This window comes from Echinococcus granulosus, assembly GCF_000524195.1.
Source record: "Echinococcus granulosus chromosome Unknown EG_S00237, whole genome shotgun sequence".
NCBI lineage: Eukaryota > Metazoa > Platyhelminthes > Cestoda > Cyclophyllidea > Taeniidae > Echinococcus > Echinococcus granulosus.
In genome coordinates this window covers 39,039-57,144 of record NW_020170617.1, presented here as the reverse complement: position 1 = coordinate 57,144, position 18,106 = coordinate 39,039, and the positions used below count along the sequence as shown (strand labels likewise).

Below are 18,106 nucleotides of genomic sequence, written 5' to 3'. Positions count from 1 at the left end.
ATTTAGTTTTTGGTTAAATGCAAATATTTTTGCTCCAACTAGCTTGTTTTTCTTCCAGAACGAAAGGGTGGATAAGACTGTTATTCTCCGCTGCAGATCAAGCAGACTATCTGCATGCATGCGCATACATTACCGTTTACATCATGCCATGAAGACCAATTGCTTTCTAATGGAAATGATTGTGCTTTTTGCCTATTCTCTGCGAACAAAGGCCAGTAATCAAATCTTTAACCTTGTCGCAAGTTAATCATGCCATACGCAAAGCCTTTATGCTGTATGGCAATTTGTAGCTATTTGTTTTGCTAAATCAACGCATTTCCCTTTTTTCACAAACAGTTTTGGGTATTTGTAGATTGCAGAGTGACAAGTTCTTCCATAGAGCTATTAATTTGGTTGCCTGTACAGGTGATTAAAGGCCGTGATTTATTAAACGACAAGACTTTTTTCGCGGTTGGGGGCGTGCCACAACAACCAACCGACTTTTCTACAAGAATTCGTTTATTACCCGAATTCATACCTCATCACCTCTCTCATGAGGGATGTTAGGGATAGAAGCGTGTGATATGGATATAATGGAGACAAACAGAAGAAAACTTTTTCTGCGGAGATTTCCAGATGGAATTGGGGTTAGGAATCATGCCCCTCAGAAGCATTATACCGAATCACTTTGTAAAATTTATCAACTCGGAAGCGGTTCCTTATTATACCGATCCCTGAGCTAGATGGAAACCTGCGCGTGGTTGCACAGACATTTGTGTCTGTATGGGTAGAATGTACTTATGGGCCAGGCAGTTGGTGTGGTGAAATAAAAGTTAGAAGCAGTTGAGGTCAAAAGTTGCCTTAAAAGTAGCAAAGGCTTCATTGTCCATGAAAGCTTCTCGCCTTGTCATTCGAGTTTCAATTCCAGTTACATTCTATTTATCACTGTAGTAGAAGGGAAGAGAATGGAACTGAATGCAGCACTGCAGATTAGAGCAGCATGGAAGGGGACAATTAAGCAATAAATAGGAATCTTTTGATGTTGTTTTGACGACGAAAACTTAAGGTTTTTACTTTTTTAATTGTTTTGAATCTTTAACCATTAAACAGTTACAAATGTTTGAATCAAATGCAGAAGTCTATTTCGTAACCCATAGAGTGAATTAGTACAACTTTCATGAGCGAAGCGCATAATGCATACCAAAACGTGCACTATATTTTATAATATCAAAAATATTTATAAAGCAGAGTGACTGGCACGTAAAATATGGTTTGGAATTAAAGCAACGTGCCAATTGATGTTGCTAATAAAGGAGATTTAGAACATGGTCTACTAAAGAAGGTGTTGGTGCACATGCATTACTAAATCGTTTTCCATGCGTTTGTACTTGTACATCAAAAAGGAGCATTTTAATTTGTAGCACTAAAATAAGTTGTTAAGCAGAATCATTGGCATATACGCAAAAAATCTGTTTAGGTTAGAGAAATTGTAAGAGTGGATTGTTCGCAAACTGCGGATTTCAGTAAAGGCAGTGTAGCCATTGATATTGCTTTAAGAAGTTATTCGGGTGGACACTGCTGATGAAGATGCCGATATTTAAACACTACAAAATGGTCATTGGTGTGTCTGAATACCCATAAGTCCGCAAATATTAGGGTTTTTATTGCTAGGAGCCCATACGACCGTGGCTATCATTGCCATGGCCCTTAAACTGTACCGCAATGAGAATTCAAAGTTTTAAGTTTGTTTTTTATGTCTTTATTTAACTAAATGTAATTAAGCTTGGTTGTAATTTTGAATTGATACCTATTTGTAAATTCGTGACCATGAAGTCATTCATTCTTTTATTCATTTCGGCTTGGCATCACTAGACTGAGAAGTATGTATGGCTAAGTGATATAAGGTTTGAGATTACCAAGTCTCAAAGGGATCAGAGCCTATTTATTCCTTCGGTTTTAAGGACGCTTCTTTATTCACGTGGTTGACGTAAACTGGCAGATTCTAACACAAAATGTCCAACAGGATCTTCCCATGTATTCATTCTGGGCCACCCTAGCGGTCAAGGCAACTACAAACACCAAGTTGTACAAAAGCCGCACCATTTTAGATTAACTGGCCAGAAAAAAGAAGATTAGCTACTTGATGGCAGATTCCTCCATTAATTTGAACAAGTAGGGACTCCGATGAGGAGTAGACAAAATGCCTACAACCATTAGCATATTACGAAATGGATAACTGTTCGCTTTTATTATGAAGCTCGAAAAATGACTCAGCATAGATACTAGCTTCCAAACAGGCTGGTCATGTTTGCAACGAAGAAAAGTCAGGAGTTGCTCTGGCTTTACTGCGTTTATATGTGACTGGAGTAAGATTTCGTTACGGAGAAGGGTTACTGGAAGGTGACGAGGAGAGCTATACTACTGGGTAAAATTGGAAATTTCGGCCTGATAAGCATGATTTCAAAGAAAATATCAAGTCACTACACTCTAACGATTTAATTTGGGACATATTTAAACCATACCAATTAAAGTACGTCCAATCATCAGTGTCCTGATTATATCACGCTAGGAAGGGGAATGACCAAAGCCAAGTTTTTTGTTCCAGGACCTGATGGAAACCAATAGCATGCCCACAGGGTCCACTTAATCAAATATCTATAGCCAATGCTTTAATTTCAAGGCAAGCACACCATTGAATTGCTTATGATTAGGGTGGCTACCTTCGCAAATCAGTATCAAACGTTTACATTTCTATCACATGATAAGATACCGACTGCAGCACACAATTTGCGTACCATTGAGGCTTATAGATGCAAGCGGTGTCAGGAGTCGGCTGTACATATTCACATACAGCTCTAATGACGTATTTTGTGTAATTATCAACGTTGGTATCAAATTTGACTCCAACCAAATTTAAATGTGTCCACTGACGTTCTTAGCTTAGGGTGGATGGTCGGAACAAAAAAAGGTGATGGTAGAACAGAGATGTTCTCCTATTTAATTAGGCTGACAATCCAGTCAAGAGTCGACAGTACTCCTGTGTGTTTTAAGCAAAATTTTATGTTGAGACTGCCTTCTTGCCACCTTACTAATATTAGTCTGCAGAGTGGACGGACACCTGCGTTCTCGAGAAGACATTGTACACTCCAGGCGCCAGCATTAACGACAATGTGTTCAACCTTTTCGCAACATACATCAAATCTCAGCAGACGCAAGACGTGCAAAAATTTCGATTTTAATATATTTGACCAATTCCACGAATCCTTCTACCATCCCGCCTAGGCCTACTACTGCTCATTCCAATGTTCAAACGCACTTCTAAGGGAGGTTTTAACTGCACTACTCTTCAAGACAGTAATAAAAGCATTTTGCGGCAGTTGTAGTCTCTTCTTCTTCACTGAATACCCAATTCCTTTTTTGAAGATGGAGGAAGGGAAGTGGGTGAGATTCGATATTATTTGTTGCAGAAACTAGCGTTTTGTTGGTCATGAAACACCCGAGTGTTTCTTCAGCACTTTCCTCCTTTTACATTTACAATGAGCTTCCTTGAACATTAAAAGTAGTGAATAGCACCAGTGCATTGTCACTGATTAGTCCGGAGACTGACAGGCAAGAAAATTAGGAATATAGATGATTGATCACTTTTCTAGGGGATCACGGAGGCGGGCTTTACCTTATCTTGCATATAATAAGCATTAAAACATTGTAAAATATCTGCGAAATGATTAGCTATCAAGGCAATTGATTAAATTAATTTAACAAATAAATCCAAATCCATCTCCCCTTTGGCAATCCGACCATTCACATTCCACTTTTATACCTATTAAACCTTATAATTTTAGCCTTAGCCCTTCACTTTTGGCTAACTCTGCTAGACAGCATAAACAAACCAAAATTAAGATTCAGCTTTTGAAATAGACTTATTGTTGTCAAATAAACCACATAGTATATGGTTTGAGGCATGTGTTAATACATTTTGGAACGGTTATTCTTTACTTATCCATTTCTAAACGAGACCCAACAAAAAATGATTTTTACCACTTTCTTACATTACTACTTAAATAGCACATAATATTTTGAATATTTTTACCATACTTTACAATTGTGGTATCATCTGCTCCAGTGTTCCTCAACACGTGGTCGTGAGCGGCAGTTGGGAGCGGAGGAAGAGGATACAGAGAATGGGGCTAGAAGACGAGGACAGTAGTGTGATTTCAGTGCCAAGGCGACTGGTGAATGTCACGTAGTGCTTTTGTTCGTTGTAGTTTGTTAACCAGCCGGAGCGTTTCCTGTGCAAATAGTAGATTATTACGAAGGTGATTGTGCTTCACATAGTGGTTGACATGCTGAGTTGAGAGGAGAGATGTGTGGTAGTGAGTGGACAGTGAATTAAACTGGAGTTGCTTGTGCCTTGTAGATGACTGGTCAGTTGGAAAGGAAGAAGACACAGGTAGGCTGACAACTGAGATGCTCAGATACATGCATTGCATAAGTGTGTGTGTGTGTGTGTGTGATTGTAAGTGATTACAGACTAGGTGTGCGAGAAGAGAAGGTGGTGGAGGAAGGAACGGAGACGCGAATGAATGTGAATGGGCTTAAGAGTGAGACACTGAAGGTGAAGACAAACAAGAACAGGGATGGAAATATGCAGGAGGAGGAGAAGGATGAGACGGAGTTGGTTGGGTTTGAAGAAAAGGAGAATAGAGGTGAGAACGAGAAGAAGAACGGAGAGGGCTTGGTGAATGTGGACTTGAAGAAGGAGGTAGAAGTAGAGTTGGAGGCCAGGGCGGAGGTGGAGGCGGAAGTAGAGGAAAGGAAGAAGTAGGTGCGAAAAGAGGGCTATGGTAGTTGAGGCTCATTCAAGCTTGTGTAAAGAGCCACCTCCGTCTATCCCGAATTCGTGCCTGTGTTCCAAAGTAGACCGAAGCGTTATGATGGAATTCACACGTAACATCATATTGTAAAGGACATTCCAAATATGTGTAGTATCGTCTTGCAAGTAGTTTTGCCTTTGAAACCACTCGCCTAGCAGAGGCAGCCATCCGCATGCAATAGAAATGGAGCACCCACGCAAGATGGCAGAAATTTATCGGCCCCCTATTATTGCATAGAATTGCAGCGCTGGTGAAGTTACAGTGAAGCACGATGGAGAATAGAGAGGCATTTAACAAAAATAATTCCTTCCTTACAGTAATTAAAACTGGAGAAGACGAAACGAAGCGGCTGGGGGACGTTGATGATGAACCGGTTAATGAGAATGATGACAATGCGCAGAAGTGCGAGAAGTAGTAGAAAGCATTGAAACGCGTAGTTCAGCCTGTCCGGCGGTTGGGCGTGTAAATCACTTCCTCGCACCACCTGACACGTCTGAGAAAATCAAACAGTCGCATGTGTTGCGTGGTGTGTCATGTTGCAGTGTGGTGTCAACTCCGAATAACGTTTCCTATTGATGGTCTCGTGAAAGTGAAAGGAGGGTCTTACCTTCTAAGGATGGAATGGAGGAATCCAACATGCTTTCATGTCATTTGTAGAGCACATTACCATCTGAAAACTCCACGGAAAACCAAATGACGAAGCCCCTGACCGAAACTGTGCCCACTGACTTTACTTCAAACGTGCCCCAAGCTGACCACAGTGAGGCGCAAAAACAATTGCTACTTATATACAGTGGGTAGAGAATCAACCTGCGTTTAATATCCTTAAGCTAAAAAGAGACCTGTTCATTATCAAAGCATTTATCCTGCAAAAAAATTTATAACTATGTAATGATAATATGAAATACATAACAGTTTTAGCTCGTTTTGTCCAGCATGTGCAGTCTATTGCTACCAAACATAGAATACTCAGAATACCATCTCAAATGATGTAGGACAAATTTGGCATTCATGTGAATGAATTGCTCTTTTCGTCAAAAATTAGCAATTTACATATGATAATTTTATTTGTATGCATATAACGTCGCATTATAATTTGTTTTAGACGTACCCCTATCTGCTTCTAACGGCTAGGAGAGATCCACGGTATATTTCTGCAAATTTTATTCTAATAGTGTGACCGCTTAACATAGGTGAATCTTACGGCAATACAAAAATTACAGTTCTTCTCTTTTCTACGTAGTGTCCTTCACGATCTGTAGTAAAGCTTTAGTGATATCAGGCGACTCCCTTATATCAGCATTACTCATTTATTGCGTCTCGGGCATAAATGTATCTTCAAAAACCGGTGCCGACAATTCCAGTTTAACCTCAGGATACACGATCTTCTTTACGCGCATTAAAATGTCCAACTTTGATCTCCTGATTTCCACTTTCTTCACGATCTAAAATGTGCAAATTACGCAACTTTAAAATTAAACTTTAGGTGAGCCAAGCAAATTGACTTTCGATTGTCTAAAATACTACTGCTACATTGCCCTCAAAAAGTATAAGTAAATGTGGGAGAAGTGTAATAGCATTATTGCAAGTTTTGCATCGAAATAAATGAGCAAAATATTTTGGCTGCAAATAGTCCATGATTTGAGTATTTAAATGCCAGATTTTTGGAATTGTAGTGCACTATTTTAAGCTGCAGAAGGAAGAAGAGGAAGATGAAATAACTATGGCACAGTATGGTGTACATAACTTACTGCAGAGGGAGGAGTTATGACTAAATGGGATGCATTGATGCAATTCCCGAGGGTATAAATTGCCTCTTCATTGACCAGATTTTCGTAGAATGAAACAGGGCAAGAGCGAGCAAAACTTTCAACAGATTCCACATGGAATTTTTTAGCGTGCGTGTCCAAGTATTGAGGTGCATCATTCAGGATGCTGTCAATTATGGACTCGAAGGTGGAGCCTCTGCAAGATGCGATAACAAAAGACAATTTGTAGCTCACCGTAATGCAGAATAGAGAGTGGTTGAAGCGCCTCCAGTAAGAGCATGCTATTGAAGAGAAAGGGCTGCATGTCTGAGAGGTGATGTGTTTGCTCAGCTGCAGTAGCTCTCATTTTTATGCTCCTTTTGTTACAAGACTAAAGCTAATTGGTGAGAGGCGACTGCATCAGAGAAGAAAGAGGTGAGACTTAGAGGTCACATCAGATGGCGCCATAATCACGATTGCTGACACACTCCCATGGCAAACCATTTGCAGTGCGTGAAGAAAAGTGCGTGTGATGGTATAATTTGAAACGCAAGTTAAAACTGCCAAATGCAAAACTTTATGAATGAGCTTAATTTAGTCACCTTACAAGGGCGATATAGAACTATCATTATCAGTGAGCTAGAAATGAACGTAGATGTCGAGTGTTTAAACTTTGCGGTTAGCTCCCGTGAGACTACCATTTGAAACGGCCACGACTGCTAGTTCTCTGCTTGTACCGCTTTTATGAGAATTAAATCCTATCCCTGTTGTGCATCTGCATTGTTTGTAGAGGTAGTGTTGTTAATCATCTTTGACGTGGACACAATCCTAGTAAAGGTATGCACCACCATTTGCTTCTGCAATTATGGCCTGTTCAAAAGGCAAAATTAGACGTGGCACCAATGCAGTCAAATTAAAATAAACTGCTTTTACATTTGCAACAAGATACGCTAATCATTCGTGCAAGTAGCAGAATTTCTATGACAAAGAAACATCAATTACTGCTGAGGATGATATATCAACCTGACACAAAAATCGTTTTATTATGTTGTTGTTGTTGTTAAATAAAGAGGGCTAAAATGGTGTTAAAATATTGCAAAAAAATCACAGTAAATGTTTTTAATCAAAAGTCGAGATATCAGGTACAAACAGGCAAGTAAATTCAAATGTATTGTGATGTTTAAAAATCATGACAATGAGCCAAGGCATAGCAATGGTTGGATGTGAACTTCAACCCCTCAATTCTACCCTCGGCTAAAACATCTCATTTACATTCCAGCATTCTATATCGCCTCGCCTTTCATTTATTCCATCTTAACTTCATTTTTTTACGTCAATTGCAGTAACTAGTGTGCTAATTCACTTGCATTTCAATGAAGCCCTCAAACCTAGTAAATTTCACCGGTTGCAGGTACAAATCATGTATTGTTGAAGGTAGTGAAATTGCGCCAATTGAGTGCCTCTTGCAGTGGAAGACTGTTAATATTGCCATGAGTGAGGTGATGCATAGAGAAGCTAAAGCACTGTCTTTATTTAGGTGAACGGAGACTACGATAGGTGTCTGCTGATGGTTTTACATTACGAGGCAAAACGCTTTCACCGACACTTCAAATTGGAACAGTTTAGATTTTACTCAAAAAAAACCTATTTCTTCAAAAGAAAAATAACTTATATGGAAGAAGCAGTTGTTCAGTTCCTGATGATCGAATATATTAAAATCGCTAAGTGTATATTTGTTTTTATCTCCACTGAACGGGTTTGCCTGCTCACCACATCCTAGTAGGCGTCAAATAAACAAAAAAGTTAGAATTTGTGGCAGTTAACTGTGTTGTTGTTTCTTTTAAATCTCAAAAAAACCTTGAAAAGCTCGCAAGATTACAAATAGGCCTCACATGTGCAGCTGGTATCGAGGTGGTTTCATGTCAATTAAATTTCTAAATGCAACCTAATTGGCGATTGTAGGGTAAAAATATCTTGTTTGATTATGAGAAAAGCCTGTGCAGAGTTTTCTGTATCTTATAAGCCACGATTAAATTCCCATTCATGATTATTTTCTAGATGTCTGCCAATTATTCAGTACTTGCTAAAGTAGGAAAGACCACGTATTAAACACTTCTAGTTGATGCGTAAGCTAATAAATAATACGAAGTGCTTAAAAAATGGATTTGCTGTGTTGCACCGCGGATTTTCTTAACTCCTTCACAATATTGCAGGAAGGGTATATATTATGAAACTCGAGCACAATAATCTAAGTTCAACTGCAATTTTTTGCAAGGTTTCTTTTTCGCACACCAAAATTCTGATGTTACATCAGTGGCTTTTTAGGATTTGCTTTGAGTTGAAAGCAACAAATAGTAGTATCATTAGCAACCTCACTGATGTAGTACAATATTTGTTTGTTAAACGCAGTATACTTATGACATTTCAATCTCTAAAAAAGCGCAAATCGATGTTAACTACTAGAAAAAAAATTAAGCAGCATCAAGACAAGTTATTTTGTTGCACTCCCAATATACCTTATAATCCACAAAATTAGTGTATACCATCATGTTTTATTTTGTATGGTTATCCTACACGAATATCTTTGTACAGTACCTTTACCTGCTCTATAATTATCACTCCTTTGCCTTTTCAGTCGAACACAGCCTACAGAAAACTTCTTACGGGCACGATGATTCTTTTGGTTGGCTGCCAAACCGATGTTTGCACACGTTCAGTGTGATTACAACAACGTATTCTGAGGGACAGAAACTTAAAAGGGAAACAAAAGCCGTAGCATACACGGGACGTTCAGCTTGCGAAAACGTGTGCTTGTTTTTATGACCTATTCTATTATAGACACAATATCAAGCGTTTCATCATCAATCTTCAACTAATAATTGTCTTGTTGATACAAAGTTCTGCACAACCGGGCCTCAATTTCTGATATCTTAGTGCTGCATAACCAAGGTTTTTTTTATTTTGATAGTGGCTTTTTTTGAATGCAGTGTTGGTCTGAGTTTACACTCTTGTTAATGAATATTTTAATAGAGCCGCTCAGGTCGCCACTGGTGTGTGAGCAAAACACGCTGCTCAATGATGTAAAATGAGACTTTTATAATTCTGGTACCCAAAGAGTGTTCCCACACACTCCCATGTCTTTCAACAAGTAACAAAAACCGACAGATTCAAAAAGACCAATTTTTAAGGACGAACAAAATCACTTCAGCTTTCCACCTGTCCATCCCAATTCTCCTCTACCCATTTAGTTTCCCTTTGCTCCATCACTAGTTTTACGCCCACCTGCATACTTGCAATCACATCAACTATTGCATCTGTCAGATCTCAAACATCAAGCAGCAGCCGATAACAAGTAAGCAATTTATTCAAGCAGGTACATTTGGGAGCATGTGGGATATCCAATAACCCAGGAAACGATCAACAAAGAGGACAATTTGACGCCCTATGAAAAATAAGGATGAGAAGGAGGGGAAAGCAAAAAAAGTAGAAAAAATATTGGGATGTTAAAAGACACTGAGATTAGACGATTTGTCACTTGCAATACACCATTCCCATGCACGCACTGGGGACACAACTTCGCTTTAGGTTAGTCCCTTTTCTGAAAGCTCATCCTCCTCGTTCTCGTCCATTCCTTTCCTATCAATCTTGAATTCAGTGGATATGAATTGAAAATATTTTACTAAGACAAAAAAATCATGAAGAATTTAGATTAGTTGTACATTGCAAAGCAAATATTATTTACAAATCGTTTGTCAGAAAATGCTTTTCTGAAGCGAATGTGCTCACATTTTGATTAAATTTATTTATAAATTGTAAAATGATCATATTGTTAGCATTATGTTTGCATGAGTAAAAGAGACCCTCCGTTTTATTGCATTTCCTGCTTCTATGTGTGCACTGATAGCGCGTATAGGAAACAGAAACGAATATATAATTATCAGACCAAATCATGCCTATTTTAAACGTGCGGTATTTAAAATGATATTTGTAAGTCAAGGTAATGAATAAAACCAAATGATAAAACGAGCAAAAAAGACCCAGCAAAACATGACTTGCATTCAACTGCTGGTATTTTGCTTTCTTTTGTGCCAAATAATGCTGTCTAATGCATAATATCACGAAGTCAATAACATCATATTCACCACATGTCAGGTTTTAAAGTCGAAGTCCATAGGAACAAACGCATGGTTAAAAAGTTGTAATTTAAACTTTACGAGATCATTTATAGCGCGTTTGGATTGTCTAACTAATTAAAATGGTGTTAAACGTGCGCTGATCTAATAAAGTTTTAAGATGACCATATGAATTCGCCACAGCTAACAGAAACCAGGAACCCCAGTGGGCCGGTGCCCCTTTTCGATAAGGATGTGCCTACACTTCCTCTTTACTCTCTTCTCCCCCAAATAGACTGCTCTTCTGATTGGTTGACAGACTCATTCATTGACAAATGCATTGTCAAATTACCTAGCTGTCTGTGGCCAGCCCTTCTTTTCCATGACATCTGCTTGCCATTTGCAACACGTCATCTTCCTTCTAGTAATCCCTAGCGTGCAGCAAGTGAGCGGCATTTGTGGTATATGAGGCTTGGATGCAGCTGCTTTCAAGAAATCGGAAAGAAGTGAAGTGAAATAAAGTAGGAAATGTAAAGAGCAGAGCGCAAAAAGTTGGCGAACAAGTACGGTTCATCCGCGTCTCTATTACATTCTTCTGCATGACTCTCTCCCCAATCCTCACTTTGCCATCCCATTCTCAATTTTTTTCACTTTCTCTTTCTGTCTAGGTCCAGCATCTCGTTCACCATTTGCAACACTTCTCCTCCTCCCCCTGGCAAACCTTCACTACAGTCGCAAGAGTCAGATAGCATGACGTAATCCTTCTACGCGAATTCCGCTACATCTATTCCACTCCTTTCATTACTGCAGTTCTTTTGATATGGATCCCACCGATTCAGTGCATCCGTGTTATCGCCCTACTCCCATCGTTTCACAGAATTCACCAAAGGAGGAGCTAATTTTCGCACCAAATTTACTGAGTATAATCATAGAGTTGTCTTCTGCAAGTTTAATCATATGAAAGTGAGAAGGAAGCGCAACATTTGATGTTGGAGTAAGTGCTACGACGAGGTCTGAGTTGAAAACCTGGGCATGGATGTATATGTGGAGGGCTAAAGTACTATGCTTATGATATTAAGCATGAAAGTGTTGACTGCAGTGATGCATTAACTTTCATACACACTCAGCTAGAGCTTGGATACTGCGTGGCTGGTGGGTGGGCTGATGTATTAAAATGCGTGTGTCGCGCAATATATTTTTGATTTGTAAGCATAGTGATGGGCAACAGTAGAGGAATAGTGATGAGCGTGTAGATTGAAACTGATGATTTTGTGCAATTTCTTCGTATTCGTCATAATCCTCTCAGTGTCCTGCTGCAGCCGCCAGGCAACGATGTGCCTTGGGTTGCCAGGTGAGCCGTTGTGTGACAGGTTAATTTGGATGCGTTTACTGTGGCAGCTAGATGTCCAACCTGCATAGGAGGTATAAAGACCATGGAATCTAGGAGAAGGGTACTAAGGCGTCGTCATTTTATGCAAATTATTAATAAATGACCACTTTTATCTAAACTTTTCTGCCTTTTTTGACCACGGGACTCACGACTCAGGATAGGCCAATAAGTCGTTTTTACATATCTCAGATAACTGTTGAATACTAGTTCATTTGGCTTTACATATACATTATTGGCACTTTTCCATAATTATACAGATGCCTTCAGCTTTCCCTTCAGTTCGAAGACGCTAATAAACAGCACTGCGATTAACATGCTATGGGTCGGATTCAGTCTACTATTTGATAACCATGCTTTTCACAGTGGCTAGACGTTGCTGTGAGAAATCACAGTATGTAACATCTGTCACCTTACGTCCTACTACAAACTGATACTGTTGAGCATCGAATGTCCCTGACTTAACGCATGTATTCTTCAGCAAACTTATGCTCCCTCGATTTCTGTAATCAAAGTACGTAGAATAGTCCTGCATATTTGATTGACAACAAGTAAACTAGATGCTCTTATCATTTTAGCATAATATTCCAGCTGTATTTTCCTACTTATTGCTGATTCTTAAGTCTGGGTCATTTAATCATTAGCCCTTGAATTTGAAAGACAGCAAACGTTTTCATATTTCTGAAGCAGGCGGTTTTGCTGGCAGAAATGCCTCTAATGGTCCTTGTCTATCAAAAGCTGTTTGCTCATCAGGATTGGCCTTGGTTAGTAAAATACTTGCCACTTTATTATTGACTCGCAATTGCTATTCACACTGTTCTGCATATCAATATGTTAACGTTTGGTGCTCTCTCTAACGTCCACCAGGTAGAAAATAAATTCCAAAAAGCATTTTGTTATACCTTCTGAGATTTTGACTGTGATTTGAAAGCTTATCTAAACCATTATTAATTTAATTCTTTGGAAGAATTGCGATAATCCTTTAAGTAATCTGCTGCGATGATGAAGAACTTGTTCTCACTCCAGTTTTATCTCAGTCTCCTTTTATCTGCATAGGATGTCAAGGTGCGAGGACCAGCCTCTCCTTATACAATCGAGGCCTTTCCTTATAGCGACATAGAAGTAATGGTGGGTTTGTTAAAATGGTCTGTCTTATCTCTTCGCCGGATACGTCACCTATCTGATGTCTGTTTGTCTGTCTACCCATTAGCAAGAGAGAGCACAGATGACGTCCGGATGAAAGGCATCTTTTATTCTTCTCCTCCTGCAGTTCCTACCGTCAATACCATTTGCAGGGTGAAGTTGGAGGAGGCGGATCCCACTGAGATCAGTAACGTACTTTTGGCAGATATTTCTCCAATTTAAACGTTGTTTGTTTGGCATCACGTAGTTCTATTTTGCATTCACCCCAAGGCAGAATTGTTGTTACTTCGTTCTCTTGCGATTAAATCATACTTTTAGCAGATTATCTCAATAATCCATAGGCCTATGACAATGAGTACAATGGCATATTGGCTAATCATGATTCCATTCGTTTGCACTTATTTTAGTCGTCCATGCAGCGAAATGGAAATGCAAAAGAATCGTAAGCGTTTCAATTTAGCGTGCAATGAAGCAAAGTTGTGCTTTCGAATCTAGTATGAAATGTGGTAGTGCTAAACGGAATTTGCTGTTGAAACAGAGGAATTGTAGGAATCTTCAGCTGGTCCCACTTCAAATCTCCTTAAACAGCAACTTCAACGGTTGTGCTCCTTTAACTTGATTCTGTATATTGCGTGACAACCATTTTACAAAAAAACTTTTTAGTGCTGCAAAAAAGAATGCTTCATTTGCTTCATTTCTCACATTAAGGTTATGGAATCATGCTCTACATTTGTTTGCGCTTAAAATCTACCGCAACATTTGCAGCATATTAATGATTGGAAGATGTAGGATGTTGAAAATAAGAATGAGAGCCCTAATCGACCACAATTTGCATGACTTCGAATGATTTCTTCACCGCCCATTCCTCTCATTTTAGCCCTCTTCTGGTTTGCACTGCTCTATTCTATTTTATTTCTTATTATTTCATTGTAAACTTAAATTCCTCTGGGATTGAGGCTCCAGTGACATGACGAGAAGCTCATTTGAACATGGAAGTCTCTGTTACGATTAAGTCACTTTTTACACTCCACTATTACTACGCCCCAGTTCACCGCACAAATAGTCTGGTCATTCAAGGGATCATTCTTTTATTACCACAAATTCGCTTCACACGTGCAACTGCAGCCACACACACAGTTTTACGTCTGGCGTCATCCTTTTCTAGGACACCATCGACTGTAGATAGTCCAATTAATGATTTAGGTTCTTAATCAATGAGGCGGTAAATTAACTGCACCACTAAATTGCGCTTTAAAGAAAGTTTAAGCCGTTCTTGCATTTCTAATAATGTGCACAAGCTTGTCCCCACCAGTCGAAACTTCACCAAAACCCCCTTTTTACTTCCTTCTTCTTTGTGTCTACCAACAGTACTGCATTCGATATCCCCTTTATCCAGCAGCCGACCCTTTCATACGCAAGTCAATTTCACTCCCACACAGTACATGTAGGGATTGAGAGTTGCTTTTTTCTGGATATATTTGTGCATGGACGTAGACGTCTTCCCATCTTCCCGCCACTATCTCCACAATTAATAACACTACCAGTGAGACAATCACAACAGGTGCTGACTTAGACATCCTCATCGCCTGTTGAGCATTCATCCTCCATGGCAGCCGACAATCACCTACCCTCCCTCGACCTTGCCTCCTCATCTAAAACCCCTTCTTTAACTTATCCAAACCGCATCCACAATCGCTACCTTAACAGGACTATTATCGCTCGTACTTTGATGTGCACACCTACTCTTCATGACCTTTGCCAAATACAGCCAACAATTAGCAAAATTGGCATTTTGTGGTTTTATTGTAAAAAAAGTTAACTACTCCTTTCTTCCTACACACTTCAGAACTCGTTTTGCTTCTTCTACTCACCCCTAATCGTCCATATTTCCACATTTCCGCAGAGCTCATCCAGAGTATTCGGTAGGAGTGCGGTCTGATCGACTAACACTGTGGTGCGAAGTCCGATAACAACGATATTGATTGGTGGGGAAGGAGTCCAATTGTAACCTATCTGGCTTTCTGATTGCAAACCCGTGTACAGATATACATGAGCAGGCGGTGAGGTGGCAGGTGACACCCTCTCAGGTAGGACGCACATATATCACGTCATCTGCCGTAGCCAATATGTCTCTACTTTTGACACTAGAACTATCAATCATCGAGTTTAGTTTAGTCATTTTGGACGTGGACGACGACCGCGAGTCTACTTTTTTGCCTACATTGAAGTTTACGAAGAGGCCTTCAACTTATATGGGGTCGGAGAAGCTAGATGCCGTTGACTCAAATTAAATGCCAAAAGTTTTGATTGTCATTGACTTAATGAATAATTAGGCATCTACTTCTTCGTAACTCTCATGTGATCGAAGTAGCAATAGCAGTCGACCGGAGAAACAGCGGGGCGGCGAATCTAGTCCAGCTTTTGCACAGATTGGTGGCACATGAAATCCCATGTTTTTTCTAAATATGCAGCCACCTCCGCGAAAAAATGATATGCATTTGACACGATACAGTTCACTCCGCATACCAGTAGGGACCAGGTTATATGGCAAATGTTTTACATTTCAATCATTAGAATGAAAATTGTATTAAACCGATACCTTTGAGTGAACAATGTGCAGAAACTACATTTATCTTTCGATGTAATGCACTGCACCACTTGGTGCACCCATTCTCTCCTCTGACTGTTGCTGAAGGCAGATTTGTCGCTACGTCTATATCTAAAATTCACATTTTGGGTATGGTATGAGATCTGCGGTAAGTGTACTTATGCTATTTGTCCCACTTGCAGTACTCTGATTTTGGCGCATTGTCCTGTTGTGACAGTCCCGAAATGCGGCAGAGTTTGCTCTTTTGGTAGAAATTGGACTAAAAATGACATTTTCTTTAAGAGAAGAATTAAACTGACACCTATTGCAACAAACAAAATATACTTCCATAGATGTAACATACCTAGATAATGTGGGATAATATGAAAATTTGGATAAGGTAGTCTCACATAAGACAACGTAAGTATTCTTCTAAGAGCATTAATAGGATTTATTTCTCTGTATTCAATTGTTTAATCTTTTTCATACCAAAGCAGGTGATGATACTAACCGTCAGCATTAATCGTGGTGTTTTTTGTGATATTCTCATTCATTTAGCAAGAGTGCTGATAATGCATTACAAGAATCTGTCTACCAAATAAAACTGTAGGTATAAATTTATTTTAAGACTTTGACACATGTCAACTCCTGGTGTGTTAATTTTACCACTGTAGGTCTGGTATCAATCGAAAAATCCCGAAAGAAATGATATGACGATTTATCGTAAGGTTCATAAATAAATCAGTTGACCATGCCAATCGAAATTACGGTTTCGCACTATCAATTTATGAAGTTGTTGATGCCATATTAATAGCGCACCACAGTGTTTCTTCAGTAAACTTGTCAACTCAAAATACATGACATGCATTGTTCAATCATTCCCCAATGAAGCCAAAATTTCAACTTTGTATTGAAGTAATGGAAATATGCTGTGTAAGTTCGGCTGGAAGAGCTTCAAAAATGAAAATATATGCTGCATGAACAGATTTAAGGCAACATTCGATTAGTTCCGTATTTCGCTGTCCACATAGGCAGTTGAATGTTGTGTGGCGCATTACTCATCTCTGAGGGAAATGTGATGCTCAGTAGAAGTGCGGCTATTTGGATTGGTATTACCAGTGCTCTACAACTACTTTACCTCTCACCTTCACGGAGTTTAGTTGATCTATCGCTTGAAGGGGAATAGAGTTGACAACTACGTTACCATTGGGAGAGGTCAATACAGATCAGTTGGGTAGCCCCGCAAACATGGTGCGACAGTTGTCCTTAATTTAACTGTGTACTCATCTAAACCGCGACAGCAGTATACCGTGTCCTCTCTCCAATAGAATAGCAGTACGTCGAATGAATGCTTTACGTAATAATTTTGCCTGTACTCCGATTATGTGATGAGGATGTGCCACGTGCTATTTCCACTAACACCCAAATGTGGAATCCACATGGCTGAAACGGGGGTCAAATACTGTCTTATCATTGTCTAGCTTTCTTAATTTAGCATCTACGGGCGTCTTGATCAGGATTTGATACTTAGCTTTAAAGCTATCTACGCACTGCCACCATCACAAGTTCATGGACGAGTGGTGGTATAAGCGGATACGGTTGATTCTTCAGTTTAAGTGTGATCGTCCTCACTTAGAAAACGAATGTGGAGGCACTTCCGTTTCCTGAACCCAAGGCTGCCAAGTGCAAGGTGAAAAGGGGTAGGAGCCGTAAGGGACGCATGCTGGTATCATCTCCTATGCGTTTATCGGTTTGAGTACTTAATAGCAGGCTAAAACCTCTAATATTTGGACCGGTTATGCGAGATATGTCCTCATAGTTTATGTAATCCTTTAGGATCATTTGCTATTCCGACACAGGAGCTATGTGCCTCGAAGCAATGCAGAAGCGTTCGATGCTGAACTGAGCTGTCTAACGGTTTTAACAAAAGGGATCGCGATTTTGTGAGTAACATCATCAAGTAACAAAGTTTGCGCTGATCACTTCTCTCGAAAATCTAAAAAGTAACGAAACTGTAGAAGGTGAATCATTGAGGAATACGTAAAAGCCTTCGAAATCTTAAGCCAATCTCGTGTCCAGCGCAAGCAGTTGCAAGTGCCTTTTAAAGGTAGAAAGCATTAGAATTGACGTGGCATGTATATTCTCTTATAGGGATCGAATCCTCTTTCTGACATGTCTGTCCTCCTTTCATGTGTACCTGGAACTAACATCATTTGCTTCTACTCCAACGCCTAACCGTAAAACTAAGCAGGTTATAGAAGGAAAGTGCAAAGTGA

At 39.5% G+C, this 18,106-nt stretch overlaps 1 protein-coding gene across 1 annotated transcript; it reads left to right on the top strand. All coding sequences in view use genetic code 11, as the record gives it.

Moving 5' to 3' along the window:
• Nucleotides 1–4,558: 4,558 nt before the first annotated feature.
• EGR_10585 (hypothetical protein) lies at nucleotides 4,559–4,804 on the top strand (the record flags this gene model as incomplete). The annotated part of the gene is made up of 1 exon (XM_024499834.1): nucleotides 4,559–4,804. The coding sequence occupies one exon, from the start codon at nucleotides 4,559–4,561 to the stop codon at nucleotides 4,802–4,804; it is 246 nt and encodes an 81-aa protein (XP_024345755.1).
• Nucleotides 4,805–18,106: the final 13,302 nt, after the last annotated feature.